The following is an 18728-nucleotide window of genomic DNA, read 5'->3' on the forward strand; positions in this document are numbered from 1 at the left end:
ACCTTCTTGCTCTCTACAACTACCTGAAGGGAGGTTGTAGCCAGGAGGGGGCTGGTCTCTTCTCCCAGGCAACCAGCACCAGAACAAGAGGACACAGTCTCAAGCTGTGCCAGGGGAGGTTTAGGCTGGATGTTAGGAAGAAGTTCTTCATAGAAAGAAAGACTGGCCATTGGAATGTGCTGCCCAGGGAGGTGGTGGAGTCCCCATCCCTGGAGGTGTTTAGGAAGAGCCTGGATGAGGCACTTGGTGCCATGGTTTAGTTGATTAGATGGTGTTGGATGATAGGTTGGACTTGATGATCTCTGAGGTCTTTTCCAACCTGGTTTATTCTGTTCTAAACACGAAACAGTTAAATTTAGTCTAAACAGTGTGAAATCAGAGTCCCAGAGAAATCTGCCATCTCCCTCTAAAGCTTAGGGAGGTTAGCCCTCTGAAAGGTCTGGTTCTTGATTTATCTGAACCTATGAGAAATTCCCAGGCTCACATCTGTTTGCTAAGAGACAGCTAGAGAAGATTGACTTCCCATTGCAGGAGCTGTGTTTGGGTAACCCTCCAGCAGGCAAGCAGCCTAGTGAGCAAACATTGAGTTTGTGCTCAAAGAGCATTTTCTTTTGCCTGGTCTGCCAGGCCTTCCTTAGTGTGTCAGTAAAGCTCACATCAAATAAAAGCTCTTCTATGGACTCTGACAATGCTTGTTTACTCCAAACACTTAGATCTTCCCCCCCTTCTCTTCTTCAGGGAAAAAAAAAAGGAGGGGGGGAGTGGTGGGAAAGATTAGCTTTGGTTCTTACTTCACTTTCCTAATCAGGCAAGGTGAAGGTGTGATGTGCTTTGTGCACAAAAGGAGGGCAGCTTTTCCCTGCATTGTTCCAGGGCTCAGGCAGTTGATTTTGAAAATCCTTTAGGAAAATGAACTATTAAGAAGCTGGTAAGGGTTTTCTCTCCTCTTACTGAAGTTGAAGGTTGAACTTGCAATAGGTAGAACTACACTTGTCACCTAATTTGTAGCAAGAACCTTCTACTTAGCTGTGAAAGTGAAGGAACAACACAATGGAGGATTTCAGACATCTGCAACAGAAATCCTTCTTTTGCACATAATTGTTCATGTTGCATCCATACTAGTGGCCATAAACATTGATGTTACGTTCTTAGTTGCCCTGGAATTACTTCCAAAACAAAGGTCCTAAGAGTAATTGGTCCCTTTATATTTCAGGACTTTGCTGGTTCCTGAACTAAGATGATCACTCTGAAAAAGTGAGGGTTTTGCTGTGCTTTTCTAGCTGAGGTAGAAAGAGTGGGGAGTCATGTTTTGTGGCCTGGTGCTGTGTGAATTCCTCCAAAGGGTGGGAGAAATGAAGTCCTTTATTTGATTATATCATATTGGCTTATATAATATTGTTTATGTATTACAATAATTGTAATTATTATAATATATAATTATAATACAAATTATTATCATATATAATTATAATCTTATATATAATGATATATTATTTATCTATTATATGATTATAGATAGGTTTAATGTTAGTATGGTGATGTTGTACAACAACCCCAGGCAGAGCTACAGGCTGAGGTCAGAGTGGCTGGAGAGCAGCCAGGCAGAGAGGGACCTGGGGGTGCTGGTTGATGGTAGGCTGAACATGAGCCTGCAGTGTGCCCAGGCAGCCAAGAGGGCCAATGGCATCCTGGCCTGCATCAAGAACAGTGTGGCCAGCAGGAGCAGGGAGGTCCTTCTGCCCTGTACACTGCACTGGTTGGGCCACACTTCAAGTCCTGTGTCCAGTTCTGGGCCACTCAGTTTAGGAAGGAGGTTGACTTGCTGGAGAGTGTCCAGAGAAGGGCAATGAAGTTGGTGAGGGGCTTGGAACACAGCCCTGTGAGGAGAGGCTGAGGGAGCTGGGGTTGCTTAGCCTGGAGAAGAGGAGACTCAGGGGTGACCTTATTGCTACAACTACCTTAAGGAAGGTAGTAGACAGGCAGATGTTGGTCTCTTCTCCCAGGCTACCAGTACCAGAACAAGAGGACACAGTCTCAGCCTGCACCAGGGGAGGTTTAGGCTGGAGGTCAGGAGGAAGTTTTACACAGAGAGAGTGATGGCCCATTGGAATGGGCTGCCTGGGGAGGTGGTGGAGTCACCATCCCTGGAGGTGTTCAGGAGGAGACCTGATAGGGTGCTTGGTGCCATGGGTTAGTTGATTAGGTGGTGTTGGATGATAGGTTGGACACGATCTCAAAGGTCTTTTGCAACCTGGTTTATTCTATTCCAATATCAAAGTGCATTTCTCCTGTCACTTGGAAAATACTAGACTAGTCACTCTCACTGCAGCATCAGGGTAGTGGTTGTTATTTAAGTACTGCTGTACAAGTGTTGGAATGACTGCTTTTTATGTCACTTGTTTATTTTACTTTCAGATAAAGCATTCTGTTAGGTTTTTTTCCCCCTCTGGTCAGCCTGGACTGTTTTACAAGTGACATTATGCATGTGTGCACTCACATGAGAGAGACTTAAATGTAGTTAGGTCGTAGTGGAAAACATACACCTGCAAGGGAGGAATGTGACTGAGAAAATGTGACTGTGTGTAAACATGTTGATGCAGCTGCAGTTTAATGTCACTTACTGGTGGGGCAGTCTGTTTTAAGCCTAAAACTGCTACAGCTGAAGACAGACTGTTTAAAAACCACCTTCAAAATGTGGTGAGCTGCAGATAAATCCCAAGTACGGAATCTTCAATTCTGATTCCAGAGGAGTTTTGTGCTGTTAACAAACTTTCTTCATCTTGGTATCTGGAAACTAATTGAAATGCTAATGAAAGTGTCTGGCAAACTTCATGTACTGGAGCATTGGCCACAACAACCCCAGGCAGAGCTACAGGCTGGGGTCAGAGTGGCTGGAGAGCAGCCAGGCAGAGAGGGACCTGGGGGTACTGGTTGATGGTAGGCTGAACATGAGCCTGCAGTGTGCCCAGGCAACCAGGAGGGCCAATGGCATCCTGGCCTGCATCAGGAGCAGTGTGGCCAGCAGGAGCAGGGAGGTCATTCTGCCCCTGTACACTGCACTGGTTAGGCCACACCTCGAGTCCTGTGTCCAGTTCTGGGCCCCTCAGTTTAGGAAGGAGGTTGACTTGCTGGAACGAGTCCAGAGAAGGGCAACGACGTTGGTGAGGGGCTTGGAACACAGCCCTATGAGGAAAGACTGAGGGAGCTGGGGTTGCTTAGCCCAGAGAAGAGGAGGCTCAGGGGAGACCTTCTTGCTGTCTACAACTACCTGAAGGGAGGTTGTAGACAGGAAGATGATGGTCTCTTCTCCCAGGCAACCAGTGCCAGAACAAGAGGACACAGTCTCAGGCTGCACCAGGGGAGGTTTAAGCTGGAGGTGAGGAGAAAGCTCTTCCCAGAGAGAGTTGTTAGGCATTGGAATGTGCTGCCCAGGGAGGTGGTGGAGTCACCATCCCTGGAGGTGTTCAAGAGGGGATTGGATGTGGCACTTGGTGCCATGGTTTAGTAGTCATGAGGTGTTGGGTGACAGGTTGGACTTGATGATCTTTGAGGTCACTTCCAACCTTATTGATTCTATTTCCATTCTGTAAGCAGGTAAGACAGTCTTCTGTTTAATAAAACTCAACCTTCTTGTTACCTAGTTTAAAACCTCAGCATCTCAATGAGAAATGAGAAAGTTAGAGAAATGCTGCTAGTGTCATGCCCCAGCTGGGGGTGAGCAAAACCTGGAAAATGTCTCTATCACACTTTGAGAGTTTAAAAAAAGAATCAATAAAGGAAATAGTTTAGCATCCTGCTGCATTTGTTTGCAATACCATACTGAACAGACTCTTTAATTACACTAGGGACTGAGAGCACATTGTTCTAGGCACTTCAGGGACAATGAGAGCTCCTCTTTGCCTCCAGAAATGGATTTCTCTGCTTTGCCTTTCAGTGATATTTAAGATGGTGTGACCTGAAATATCCAATTTCCAGATGATTGCAAGAATGTGTTGGTATATGTTGTATTGCATGTAATGTGTGGAGCTTAAATCTCCCAGTTGCAATCTTGGCTCATCTGAAAACACAAACATGATCACCACTCCTGTCTAACATTTCCCCTGTCACCGGTGCTAGAGAAGGCTGCTTTGCAATGCTCAAGGGTTTTTCAGCCTCTGGACTCAATTCTCTGCCCTTCTTGAGGGTAGCAAATGTGCAAGCATTCAAGATGAAGTCTGGCAAGCAGAAAGTGAAGGACAGTCAGTTTACTTCATCTGTTAATCAGTTCATGTTTCATTTTCATGGAGCTAGTGGCCTGAATATGGAAGGCTCAATACTTAAGGCTTCAGCCATAGTAATGTGATGATACTGAATCAGTTTTGCCTCTATTATGACCTATATTTATATGAAGGTTTGTTTCCTTTCTGGGGCAAAGAAGAGTGTGTAGAGGTCTTTTCCAACCTTAATTTTGTGATTCTAAGATCATCAGGCAGGTCCCACCTTCTACCCAACACCTCCATGACCACCGGACCACGTTCCAAAGTGCCACATCTGTTTGTTTTCTGAACACCTCCAAGGATGGTGACTCCACCATCTCCCTGGGCAGCCTGTTCCAATGCCTGACTATGCTTTCAGTAAAGTCTTCCTAATATCCAGTATAATCTTCCTCTGGTGCAGCTTGAGGCCATTACTTCTTGTCCTCTCATTAGTTGGGAGGAGAGACCAACACCAGCCTTACCACAACCTCCTCTCAGGTATCTGTAGAGAGCAATAAAGTGTCTTCTCAGCCTCCTCTTCTTCAGGTTAAATAATCCCAGCTCCCTCAGCCTCTTTTCATTTGACATATCCCCAAACCCCAACACCAGTGTAAGAGGATGTGAGATTTTGGGTTTAATGCTTTGTATTTTGTTAATTTTTCTCCCAGTAATGAACCCCCAGGTACATTGTTGGCTTTTTTTATCATTGTTGATTTTTATCTTTTACAGTATTCTTTTATCTCTGGATGGGTAACACAGATTGTGGATTGACTTCACTGTCTGTTGAGCAGCTCCAAAAATGCCAGTTCTGAGAGTTTCCATCTCAGGGGTGATGCCTTATAGACATAGCCATCTGGTTTTCAGGCTCATTTTGGGTCTAGGAGCAGGCTGCTCACATTTCTGTGGCTTTAGTCTGAGATAAGTCAGTTTGTGTCTTTGTTTCATATTTCTGGACCCAAAAGCCCTTGGGAGCACCGTGTGGGTACTTGGATATCTCTGCAAAATTGTCAAGTGTGACAGTGGCAGTCTAGACCTAGTAATCTCTGAATCAAAACCAACTCAATCCCATTCACTTTCTCATTGCTGTGCTCCTAGCATGCCCCATGTACTGCCAGAAGGTGAATGATCCCAGTATGTGCCCTGTGTGCCTCTGTATAATTAAAGTAGCTGCTGCTATCTCATTGTTACTTCTGTACTGCTTTTCATACTTGAAGTGGTTGATCCCTACCACATGTCTCCCACTGATTGGTGGGGCTATATGGAATTAGGTGAATTGCCTTACTGCAAGTACTGTGCTGTAGTGTCTAAGATGTCATAGAGAATATCGTGCCCAAGGTTAAAAACACTACTCAGGAAATTCTGTAGGTGGATAGGAATTGTAATAAAAATCCAATGTAGCTGTAATGAAATGCTTGCCAAGTACACATGCCACATACAGAACTGGAATGCTGTCATTTTCAACTTTAATTAGCTCTTTGCTTCTCTTCCTTTCCCCCTTATTCTTCCCAGTTCAGTAGCAATGCAGCAGAACCTCCACAGTGCCTCTGGTGCCCTCTGTCTGGTCTTCAGGGATTTCCAAAGCCTCTGCACACTTTTTTCCCTGAGCAGTTGTGGAGTCCTCCAGCTACAGTTTGTCCCCAGAGCACCCAAAAACTGCCACCAGCTCTCCTATTAACTTTTAGCACTGCTAGAGTCCCTCAACTGCTGCTGAATCTCTCCTTTTAAAAGACCCCACTGTGACAAGGACAATCTGTTTAATGTCCTATTAAGTTCACTCACTATTAAGTGAGGCACATGAAGGCTTCCAGCAAGGAAGTTACAGAGAATCTAAACCTGTCCTGGCACAGCTTAAGCCCATTTCCTCTCATCCTATTGCTAGTTACTTGGCAGAAGAGACCAACACCAGCCTCAGTACAACCTCCTTTCAGGTGGTTGTAGAGAGCAGTAAGATCTCCCCTTTTAATGTAATAGAAAGTAGAATTAATTTCTTTGTGGTTGTCATCATAAGTTTTTTGGTTTTGCCTAAGGATTATTGTATTTAGAGTTCTGGGAATTGTACTAGTACTTTTACTACTACTTGATTCTCTTAGGTAAGCATACTAGGACAAATGTTTCAAGATCTCAGTAAGAAAGCCACCTATCATGGTAAGGACTTCTCAGAAGATGCAAAGTACTTCTATTTGCCCAGAGCAGTGTGTTTACTTAAAGATTTCCTTAAGACAATCTGTTAAATTGAGAAGTGTTCAAGGTGAAGTTGGATAGGGCTCTGAGCAACCTGGTCTAGTGGAACCTGTCCCTGGCCATGTCAGGAGGGTTGGAACTAGCTGATCTTTTAAGGTCCCTTCCAACACAAACCATTCTGTGATTCAGAAGATAATGTGTGGAAGGTAAAGACAGGGCAGCTGATGGCAGTGAAATTTTCCAGTTGAAGCTAAGTGAGAAAGGCAAGGAACACTGGCTTCAAAATAAATGTTTCCCCTTAGAAGTGAGGAAGCAGCACAGTCTCTCACCACCTGTTAGAGACCAGATCCAGGGAGCAGGAAGAGCTGCCTTGTGTGAAAACTTGGACTAGAGTTAGAATGCATAACTCCAAGGTCACACTGAGGGAAATTGAGCCCCAGAGTGTTTCCTTTTGTAGTTTTTGTTTTGTTTTCACAAAGATGAAGATGCTTGCAGGTGAGCAGTTTATTTTGCTACAATCGCTTCAGCTTAACCCCAAAATCAGAGCTCCTGTATTTCAGCAGAGAGCCCTTTCAAAAAGCCAGTCCCAGGTGGATGGTGATCTTCTTGGAGTGGCAGGGGAAAGGTTTGTAAGATCTGCCCCAGGAGAATGCTAGTTCTGAGGTTTGCATCTGAGATACCCAGAGCTGAGGAAAAAACAGGAGTCACATCCCAACACATGAGGCTTGTGTGGTTTTAGGAGTTAGTGTGAGCATTCTCTGGCAGAGCTGGTTGAGACCAGCTTGTAGTATTCCCCGTAATAGTGGTGTGTTGTGGTTTTTTGGAGTTCCCCACACTACAGCTCTGCAAACTGAGTAGAGTGTTCCTCCCTGAGCAGTGCACTCTTCCTGAACACAACCTGCTGCTTTGAGGGCTTAAATATCACCAGAATTTGGCAATAGGTGTTTTTATTCATCTTGAAAATGTCCAGGCTATCTCCTCTGCTCGTGGAATTTGCAGGTCTTTTGTGTTAATAGTATGTAAGAACTCAGTTTACTTACAAAGTCTTTTTAAGTGTGGCTGAGGAGTCTGAAAATAAACTTCTCTGCATACATTCGAGTTACCAAACACTGGAACAGGCTCCCCAGGGAGGTGGTTGAATCCCCATTCCTGAGGGGTATTAAAAAGACACAGAGATGTGGTGCTGAGGGACATGGCTTAGCACCAGGCTCGGTAGAGTTAGAGAATGGTTGGACTTGGTGATTGTTAAGGTTCTTTTCCAACCAAAACGTTCCTATGGCTAACAGGTCCTCAAGTGCTCTCAGGTGTGAAGAAAGCTCCAGGGGGAAAAAAGCATTTTAGCTACAAACGTCCTAAGATCTGGTGGGGGGAAGGCTTAGTTTTTTAATTATTTTGGTGGGTTTTTTTTATTCCCAAGTAATTTTTTTTTCTTGTTAGAGAGGTGTCAGAGATTTGTAGCCTCACAGAGCTGTTTTGTTAAAAAGCACCTGACTCCCGACGAATGAAGTAAGAGCTGGGGGCTGGGGAGCGAGGCACTGCCAGGAACTAGCGAGGCTTGAAATGAGTTTGGAAAAACACCCCTCCAACTGGCGCTTGGTGCTGTTGTCAGCCTCACACCTTCCTCAGCTCGTGCCTCTTTAAAACTGCTGCTGGCAAGGTGATGCCACTTGTCCTTCCCACGGAAGCCACGCGTGTCGAAGCTGGGAGAGGAGCGAGGCGGTTGCAGGTCCCACAAGGAGACGAAGCCGCAGAGCGCGGATCTCCATCTCCTCCTCATCAGCCTTAACATCAACCAGACCGGATCAAAGGGGGCTGGAACCGAGGGCGGGGAGCGGCCCCAGGGCTCCGACAGCAGCAGGGAGGAGCCGGCGGGTCGCTGCCAGCTCCCGGACCTGCAGTGGCAGAGAGGAGCGGCTCCGCTCACGGCCCCGGCTCCCCGTCGCAGAGCAGCGCTAGCAGCGGCAGGCTCGGCTCGGTGTCTTTGCTGAGGCGAGCAGCGGAGAGGGCCAGGTTCCCGGGTGGCTGTGGGAAGAGCGGGAGCGTAGGTGGGGAGATACCTGCATCACGAAGGCGCTGCTTTTCTCCTTTCGGGTAAGTGAGCAGTGCGCTGTGTTGGGTTTCTCCACATCTGGCCGTGCCTTCCCGTGGCGGACGTAGGTTACAGCGGGAACAGCTGGGGCTTTTAGACGGCGTTAAGCTTAGGTTTGAGTCGGACTATTGTGTACGTTCAGTTTAGTCACACTAAAACGTGACATTGTAATGCAAGTAAAGTTCTGGGCTTGTAAAAGACTGCAGCTGGAGAGCTTAGAGCAGGACCCTGCTAACGGCAGAGCCCGGTGAGAAAGCAAAACACCTCTCCTGCCTCGGGATCCAGCTGTTTCAACAGATGTGCTATTCTGAAAGTGGTATATGAGGTTTATCATCTGGCCTTCAGAGTGTTGCTCAGCAAAGGGGGGACTGAAACCCAAAGTACGCTTGGGAAACAAAGCGGAGAGGGGGGCAAAATCTTGCATGTTTAGCTTTCAAAGAACATTATTGTTGGACTGCTTGCTGCTGTGAAACCCTTGTGCTGCATCTTCTGTGGCTAAATGCAAAGAATACTTTGTGTTTGTAGATGTGACTGCCGATGTGTACCTGCCTGATGTGCTCTGACAGGCGTTTCGCTCGTCTAATACAGAGTAGTTGAAAACTTGCTGCTGTTGCTATTAAAATATGAAGGGGGGGGGGGAAGCACCCTGTTATTAGCAGCAGACTCTTTAAGGGTGTTCAAACATCGCTTTTAGAACAAAATCCAATCTTAGACATACCATTGGGAAGTTTCCTAACCTCTTATGTAACACTAAAGTCGGGAGGATGATGATGGTAGGCATAGGTAGAGCTGGATCCTAGAGAGTATTGCTTTTGTGCCTGTTTAAAGCTGTGATCATTTAAATGTTCATCTCATAACGTGATGAAGTAAAAAACCTTCAATGCCAGTAACTCCTTTTACACCCAGAATGAGACATATTTTGGTTCCCCCCCTCCTCTGAGTAAGCTGTGTTGGGTCAGAATGATTGCAACTGCTAACACTGAAATGTTTGTCATTGGGGTAATGGAAAGTCACCGAGTTGTGTAAATAAGGTTCGGTGTGATGAGGGTGATGCAGTTGGGGGTTTATTTTTAACAGCTTTCCATGCTCTTAAACTGTGCTGAGGGATACCTCTCTTCCAGAATTATGCACATTTATTTGTCTTCTTCAACTAATTTGGTTTGTTCCAGTCACTTCTGTTTGTAGCTGGTATCTCTTTCCAAAACTCATGAGTGTTTGAAACTTTCTCATCTATTCGCAGTACTTCTTTTTCTTCCATTCCTCCCACGTATATATACACACATCTATGTGTATACACACATCTATACACATCTATGTGCATGTATATATGCTTAAGTCAATTTTAAGTTAGATTCTAACATCCTTCCAAGACTTCTGGAAGAGAATTTTCAGGGCTCCTTATGGTCGCTCGCCTCCGTGTTTTAATTATTTATTGTGAATCCTGACTCTGTAGTTCAGGCACCACAATTGATTTCTTCAGCCAGAGCTTTTGCAACTTGTTTCTGTAAATGGTCTGCTGTTGCTTTACTGATTGTGCCAAGGGAAGTAACTTTAGCTTAAAAGCAAAGCAAAAATCTATTTCTGAAGTCCTGAAGAGCGCTGTTTTTCCTTGCCGTTCTGCAGGCTTTCCCAGCTCCCTCATCCCACAGCTGTCGCTGGTGGATCAGTTCATGTGCCAGCTTGGCAACACTGGTTTGTTAGTGCCCATCTGTAGCATGAGCTGTGGTCCTGGCACGGTGACATCTGGAAACATCCTGTCACAGGAATCGCAACTCCTGAGCCGGCCTGCGACGCAGGAAATGAGCTCATGGTGTCTCGGGTTCAGGACGGGACAGCTTCTCAACCTTGCAGGCTGTGGAAAGGGATGGAAGGGCTACCTGGCTCTTGAAACACTGGGTACAAAATGAAGGAGGGGAAATTTTAGTTCTGCAAGCCTCTTTTGCTTCCTAATTGTCTTCCAACTACTACTGCATGGTGCAGGTACTTAGGTCTACTAGTTGGTAGGACATTACTTGAGAACTGTGTATTTATAGATAGTACAGGAAACAAACCCTGACCATAATGGCATTCCTCAAAACCAGCAGCTATGTGGCATCAGTCCTCAAACAGTTGTATTAATAAAGATATCACCTGAATTTGTGTGTTGATGGGATAAGAGTTCGAGAGTCTTCTTGAAAGTGTAATATGTGTGTTTAAAATATACTTTAAATACCTGAAGAAAAGAAGTGGAGAGGTCCTGGGCTTGTTGTAGTAAGTGTCTGTGTTTTGTGCAGGGAAAGCTTTTCAGGAGAAGATTAATAGTTGAAAAGGGAAAGCAAGAATCAGGGCATTGAGAGAAACCAAGCCCCACGTATGAACACACAAGAGTAAGAGCTGGAGAATTTGAGAAATGTCTAGCTGAGAGCCAAAATGGAGATCAACAGCCATAAAACATTAGAAAGCTGTTTGACTTGCTAAAGACCATTGCAATAATAGATAACCAGACATCTCCCATAAAACCCAGTATCAAACACCAGTCACCACCTGTTACTCCTGCGAGCACCGAGAAAACACAAAGATGCAAGGAATTTTGGTGATGTGAAGGAGGAGAAATCTCCCCCCTGAGAGTGGCTCTGCCCTGGCTGGCAGAGTTAATGGGGTCTGGAGAGGATTTAGCTGAGTTTACAGATTGAGAACACATAACCCATTTGCCCCACTGAAAAACCTCAGTGTCTTAAAGAGGACTATAAGGCCATTATAATATTTCATCTGGAAGGAAACTTAAGAGGTAGTGCTGGGATTGTTAAATGTTGCTGATTCCAAGAATGCACTGCTTTTCCAGTCCAACTGGATTAGATGAACTTCTGACATGAAAGGATGTTTTTCTTACTTCAGACATGATGTTCATCTCAGAACCCATACACTCTGTAGCTGACAGGTCTGCAAGGTCCAGAAAGCCTAGGCTGGTTCAGCTGGCTGAATGGTGCGGTGCTGACTGCAGCTGAGAGGCTTTAAATCACTTTTAAATGAAACTGGGGATTTGTCATACCTGAAGTGAAAAATGGTGAAGTCTAACTGACTTTGGGGTTTTTTTTTCAGTGCCAGGTAGAGATTTCTTATAGGGTTGAAACAACCCTCAATGCTTAGCTGTTCTTGGTTGTCTTCTAGAAGATCTATAAATTATTTCTACTTACATACTAGGTTATACTGAATTTCCACTACATCATTCCCTCTTTAATTTTCACTTCTGTCATTCTGAGTTGCAGGCATTATGAGTCCAGATGGGATTTGTTGGACCAATGTTGTTTTTAAAGTCTGGTGTGTTGTGTTTTGTTTTTAAAAAGGCACTTTAAAGCAAAGAAAAAGTCTTTCAGATGCAGCCAAAGGAACAGGTGAACTTAATCCGAGGCTAAAAAGAACACCCTGCTTAGGCAACAACAGATCCTACAGAGTTGCAGTGTGGTACAACATTACTTTATTTCCTGAAGGGCTTGCAGTGCAGATGGCAGATGTCTGCTGGGTAAGCTGTGTTCATTGTGAACTCCACAAATAGAATAGAATAGAAGAAACCAGGTTGGAAGAGACCTTCAAGATCATGATGTCCAACCTATCATCCAACACCACCTAATCAACTAACCCATGTAACCAAGCACCCTGTCAAGTCTCCTCCTGAACACCTTCAGTGATGGTGATTCCACCACGTCCCCGGGCAGCCCACTCCAGTGGGCAATCACTCTCTCTGTGTAAAACTTCCTCCTGACCTCCAGCCTAAACCTCCCCTGGTGCAGCCTGAGACTGTGTCCTCTTGTTCTGGTGCTGGCTGCCTGGGAGAAGAGACCAACCTCTGCCTGTCTATAACCCCCCTTCAGGTAGTTATAGAGAGCAATAAGGTCACCCCTGAGTCTCCTCTTCTCCAGGCTGAGCAACCCCAGCTCCCTCAGCCTCTCCTCATAGGGCTTGTGTTCCAAACCCCTCACCAACTTTGTTGCCCTTCTCTGGACTCGTTCCAGCAAGTCAACCTCCTTCCTAAACTGAGGGGCCCAGAACTGGACACAGGACTCAAGGTGTGGCCTAACCAGTGCAGTGTACAGGGGCAGAATGACCTCCCTGCTCCTGCTGGCCACACTGTTCTTAATACAGGCCAGGATGCCATTGGCCCTCCTGGCTGCCTGGGCACACTGCAGGCTCATGTTCATAATAATAATAGAGGTATTACTCCATAAAACTGTCACTAAGTAACATTGCATCCACAGACTGTCTAGTTCCCAGTTAGGACACTCATTCTAAGCTGTTGTTCTGGGCTGCATGGTTGAAGTGCTTCCTTAGCAGTTATTGCTGTCAAGCATGCAGGATTTAAAGGTTATCCTGGGTTTCTTGCCTTAGCAGTCCAGTTGACAAAATTTTTTCACAGATGTTGATGTTTGAAATATCTTGTATCCAACTAGAGAGGTGGATACTGGTGCAGCATATTAAACAGGTAGGTTAACTCTCTTTCTGTTTGTACTTAATCTGCAAGTAACTAACAACAGGACAAAAGGAAATGGCCTCAAGCTGCACCAGGAGAAGCTTAGATTAGCTATTAGGGAGAATTTCTTCACTGAAAGAGTGGTCAGGTGTTGGAACAGCCTGCCCAGGGAGGTGGAGATGGTGGAGTCACACTCCCTGGAGGCGTTCAAAAAGCAAGTAGATGTGGCACTTCAGGACATGGTTTAGTGGTGTCAGAGTTGTTGGGTAGAAAATTGGACTTGATGACCTTAGAGGTCCTTTTCAACCTTAATGATTCTGTGGTTCCTGCTAAGTAGGGCTGCCTATATAAAATGTTTGTCTACAGCCTCATTATTCAGACTCTGTCCACTGCTTCAAAGCATTTAGATATCAATTGGTGTAAGTCTGAAAACCCCAGCCTGTTGGAGCACACCAAATCTTGAAGCAGATTGAGGAATACAGCAGGAATAAACTTGAGCACTGAAAGAATTCAGTCAGAATTCTCACAGACTGTGCTTTAAAGGTTCTTCTGTCCAGATTCTTTTCCTGATGAGCACGTTCTTTAATTTCTCATGTCCATGTACTACTATCATCTTATTGTGCTTTTACTTGTTGCATTTTTAACTGGCTTATTTGCACATCCTTTCACTTAACTGTTTCCTTGGGCTGTTATTACATCACTTAGTAACTTGCCAGTCACTGTAGTTGTGGCAGAAGAGACAAAATACAGCGAAGAGATAAGAATATCATCATAAAAGATAGATTGTTGTAACAGCTGCAGGTGAAGTTTTGCTGTCAGTGTAGTTGCAGTTGCTTGTGTAGGGCATAATATAAAGGAAGTACCATAATATGTAATTTTAATACCCCCAAACATGAGTGAAACTAAGCTCAGATAACATTAGACTTGTCAACTGACATCAACCATCTCACATTTGGTGAAAAAAGCAAAGTGACCAAACCAAATGAAAGCCTACAGCCTGACTCATATTCTGGAGAACTGGTTGGAGTCCTAGTTCTTCTTAGCTGTGACTGAATAAAATACTTCATCAGCTGGTTGCCTTAAACATGCAAAGCAGACTGACATTGAAAGAGCTACAAGGTAAGCAGATAATTCCATTGCCTTGCTCCAAGACTCCATAAAAATGGACATAACTCAGCAGTTTCTCAAGGCTTAGGAAGAAAGACAGACTTGGCTTGTCTGTTAAAACATTTCTATCTTGAAATAGGTGAGGAATAATCAGGAGAACAAAAGCAGAACTGTGTGGTGTGGTACTCATGATGGGGATGATCTTTGGCTTGCTTTCTTTGAATTCACTGGTTTCTGAAGAGTCCTTCTGAAGGTTGTGTTTAAACTGAAAGGCATGCAGGTAGATGTTTTAGCTCTTGAAAGTAAAGCATTTCTTCCAGAATTCTAGGCTGTCTGGAACAAAAGTTGTAATTCCTGTGTCAGTATTAATGAGGGGCCCAGACATACTGAACATCCCAAGCCTGTCTGTGTGTCTGAGAACAGTTAGACATTGGAATGAGCTCCCAAAGGAAGCAGTGGATTCCTCTACACTGGACAGTTTTAAGACTTAGCTTGACAGGGTGCTGGGCTATCTTATTTCAACCACACTGTCACCCAGAAAGGTTGGACCACATGTTCCTTGTGGTTCCTTCCAGCTTGGTGTTCTGTGATGCTGTGGGTGAGAGCTGTTTGGCACACGTGTGCCTTGCATATACATTTGTGGTTTCATTTAGAAAGTGATTTGAAATGGCTACTAAAAATTAGGCCCTGTTATCTCAATTGGTGCACGCTGCAGATGTCCTGAGATTTAAAGCAAAAGGGTGGTGCATCTGTCTTCTTGAAGGGCTGTGTGTTTGCAACATCTCCATACCTTGTTTTCAGTTACAGTAGGAGTCTGTGGAACAGGAGTGACAGGAGAGGGGCAACAGTTTTAAGCTGGAGCAGGGTAGATTTATTTGGAGGCTTTTCACAATGAGAACACTGAAATATTGAAGCAGGTTGCCCAGGGATGTGTTTGAGGCCCTGTTCCTGGAGACATTCATGATCAGGCTGGTGAGAGGCCTTGAGCACAAACCCTGCGAGAAGGGAGCTGGGGTTGTTTAACCTGGAGGAGGCTCAGGGGAGACCTCATTGCTCTCTACAACTCCCTGAAGGGAGGTTGTAGCCAGGAGGGGGTTGGTCTCTTCTGCCAGGCAAACCAGCACCAGAACAAGAGGACACAGTCTTAAGCTGCACCAGGGGAAGTTTAGGCTGGAGATGAGGAGAAAGTTCCTCACAGAGAGAGTTGTTAGCCATTGGAATGTGCTGCCCAGGGAGGTGGTGGAGTCACCATCCCTGGAGGTGTTCAGGAGGGGATTGGACGTGGCACTGGGTGCCATGGTTTAGTAATCATGAGGTCTGTGGTGACAGGTTGGACTTGATGATCCTTGAGGTCTTTTCTAGCTTTATTGATTCTATGATTCGATGACTTGTGGCCCTGGGAAGCCTGCTCTAGTTGGAGGTATCCCTGTTCACTTCATGGGGCTTGGACAACATGACATTTGAGGCGCCCTTCCACCCCAATGCAGTCTGTGAATCTGTAACTTTGATCAACATACAGCAGTTTCAAGTGATGATATGAATATGTCAAACTACCTTAGGCATGGAAATGTAGCAACCCCTCCATACAGCCTCTTACGTGGGCCAGTGTGAAAATAAGCAGCCAAAAATTCCTCAAATGCTGCCAGATGCCTCAGGAGGAGCTTGCTCTGCCTTGACTTCCAGCTCTCGGTCTGTCCACTTCAGCAGGCTTTGAAGCTGCCTGCAGTGCAAGAGAAAAACCAGCCTGCTCAAACAGCACTGCAGTATTTTGCTTAACTAATGTGTCTCTTCAGACTGAAACTGAGGTTAGCCAGCCACTTGAGTTTCCTCTCTGTGTTTGGCAGAATGTCCTCCGTGGGCTTGACTTGCCTGGGCTGGGGAGGGGGTACCCAGCAGGAATGTGTGGAATTGGAGGCTGGAAAAACCATGCTTGTGGAGCAGTGTATTCTTCTGTTCTGAGCAGTTATCTAAGCTGAAGTGATTTCCCAGGGCATCTGGCTCTGCACATGATCTAGAACAAATAGCAGAGGATTAATTTTTGTTTGAGAAGTGAAGGATTTAGCCATATCTAGGGGAGGTGCTGCTTGGGGGGGGGGCGCTGCCAGGGGTAGCATTCCTCTCGGCAAAACACTCTCTGCTGAGAATTAGCATTCAGGCAATTAAATAGCTCAGCTCGCTGGGCAGGCTTAGCTCTCTGAGCACTCAGCAAAAGGTATCCAGGAAGAAAAGGAGTTAAACTTCCTCACTTATCTGTATGTTGTGTCTTTCTGCAAAGTTCAGTGTCTGTAGTGCAAGCTTGGCAAATTCTGCTTGGAATGTTGTTGATGGAATTCCGTATTACAAGGGTAGCATTGTTAGCCAAAGCAGTTGTAATTAACTGATGCTGGGTTTTAAGCAAGGCTTGATTCATTCTTCTAGATAGTACCTAATTAGTGCACTAATTTCTTCCTCTTTCTCCTTCCTCCTCCTCCCTCCCCTGCCATGCAACTTGGGAAACAATTTCTTATCTGAGTGTGATGTTTGACCTTTCATGTTATTTATCAGAGCAGTCATCTCCAGCTTGCTTTCAGATCTTATTAAAAGGTGATTATAGTTAACATGGGGGAAATTGGCTGCTGTGAGCACCTCAGAGGCAAGTCTTGATTTTGAGCCAAGCTCCTCAGTCACCTTTCCAGCATTAGTAGTCTTCACTTATTTACATTTTGCTTGAAAAAGACAGGACTTTGGAAAAAGAGCTTTACTATTATTTACAGCACAGGGCATTTCTTCACTGCCTTTGCATTACCTGTTGCTGGGAAGCATGAGCTTTTCAGTCAGCAGTAATTGAATCCTAGGTTGTTTTGGGGTTTTTTCCCTCTAAATTTGGAGGAAACATGATTGTATTCTGTGTTTTTAGTATTCCTAACACTTCATCTTGAGCTTCTGCTAAAGACCTAATTTACCATCCACAAATTTGGATGGATGGATGTCTGCTGAAGTGGTTTGATTTGAATGTGCTGCCCAGGGAGGTGGTGCAGTCACCATCCCTGAAGGTGTTTAAGAGGGGATTTGATGTGGCACTCGGTGCCATCATTTAGTAGTCATAAGGTCTTGGGTGACAGGGTGGACTTGATGATCTTTGAGGTCTTTTCCAACCTTATTGATTCTATGATTTATTTAAATAAGGCATTTTAAAGGAGTTTCTTCCAAAATACAAATATGCTTCATTTCCACTAGAAATTGGAGGCAGGAAAGGGGATTGCAGAAAACAGCACCTTAATGATTACTGAAAAAATATCTATTGTGTGGTGCTGTCTCCTGTGGGATTTCAAGGCACACAGGCACATCACAGTGCAAGGTGTGGATGGTTGCAGACTTTATAGCAAACTCTGTTTTCATAAATAGTGGCCATTATTCAGCCTGGTGCACCACTGTCTTGTTCCTGTGCATCTCAAGCATCGCTTGTTAGCTGTGACCCAGAGCCTCTCAAATGTCTGTCCATTTGGATTAGCTTTTGGGTTAATCACTGAGCATCTACATAACTTTGCTCAACTTCTTGTTAAACAAACAGCTTCAGAATGCTCCTGGCAACGTGCATGCGAATCCTTTGTGAAAGATGCAGATGTGAGAAGAGTTCTACTCGTTTGAATATAAAGTTCTTTATGGGCCTCTGAAAACAACACAGCTCTGTAAGCTTTGCTTTACTTGTTTCTGCAGGGTCAGCAGGTGTCTGCCGAAAACTTGGAGCATGGCTATGAGCGATGTCAGCGACTCGGTGGTTCTGAGCAACGGCAGCGTCTTGTCGAACGCTACTGGCCCAGGTATTGTCGCGGCTAATGAGGGAGATGTCGTGGTCCAACAGCTCCCATCCAAGGAAACGCCAAGAGCAAAAGCAAGTCCAAATGGCTGCCTGCAACTTAATGGTACAATCAAACCATCCTTTCTGCCTTTAGACAACCAAAGAACTCAGCAGATGTTGTCGCAGTGCTGCCACCCTTGTCCGTACCACCACTCTTTGAATAGCCATACTAACAAGCAAGAATGTCACTCGGTGGTTGGCAGCTCAGCATCATCTCCTATGACTTCGTGCTGCATGCAGCCACATACTGAGTATTCAGCATCTGTTTGCCAAAAACACACCCCCATATATCAGCCTGCCTGCTGTCTTCAGCCCTCCCCATCCTTCTGCCTTCACCATCAGTGGCCTGACCATTTTCAGCATCAGCCTGTGCAGCAACATATAGCCAGGATAAGGTAAGCGGATTGTGTTGGTTGTTAGTTCTCAGTATGGGTAACCTTTTCCATAACCATTTTGTTTTCTTAGGAAAACAGAAGGTCTAAAATGTAGGTGAAGCAAATCTCTTCCCCAGTGTTTTTACAAGTTAATCTTCAATGTATTACCAACTTCCCCCGCCCCCCTCCTAGCTTTGCTGGGGTGCTTGAGTATTCCTGAAATGAATTAGTTCTTTCTAGGGGGGAAAAAAAAAGCTGGTTTTCCTCTTTCTTGGGGATTGTTTGGAAGCTCTTTCAGAAGACACAGTGTACACCTGTATTGTGTGAAGCAAAGCAGAGATAGCTAAGAAAACACTGAAAGAGCTGGTGTGTCTGCACAGTCTAATCAAAATCCATATCTCCTCAAAAAGATGCATTGAAAAAAACTCTATTCATAAGTGTGCTGGGTGTTTTTTCTTTG

At 45.0% G+C, this 18728-nt stretch overlaps 1 protein-coding gene across 3 annotated transcripts in view; it reads left to right on the top strand.

Moving 5' to 3' along the window:
* The window catches only part of DISP1 (dispatched RND transporter family member 1), a 101373-nt gene that overhangs the window by 44782 nt on the left and 37863 nt on the right, over positions 1-18728 (top strand). For 2 of the 3 annotated variants that reach the window (XM_068153536.1, XM_068153533.1), the window contains exon 2: positions 17753-18289. In XM_068153536.1, the coding sequence (XP_068009637.1) occupies positions 17784-18289 (506 nt within the window). In that variant the 5' untranslated portion in view covers positions 17753-17783. Of the gene's footprint in view, positions 1-8317; positions 8508-17752; positions 18290-18728 lie in introns of those variants that run through there. The other variant, XM_068153535.1, reaches the window with a different exon arrangement.

This window comes from Melanerpes formicivorus, unplaced genomic scaffold (assembly GCF_026170545.1).
Source record: "Melanerpes formicivorus ecotype bairdi unplaced genomic scaffold, bMelFor1.0.p_v2 SCAF_26, whole genome shotgun sequence".
Lineage (NCBI taxonomy): Eukaryota > Metazoa > Chordata > Aves > Piciformes > Picidae > Melanerpes > Melanerpes formicivorus.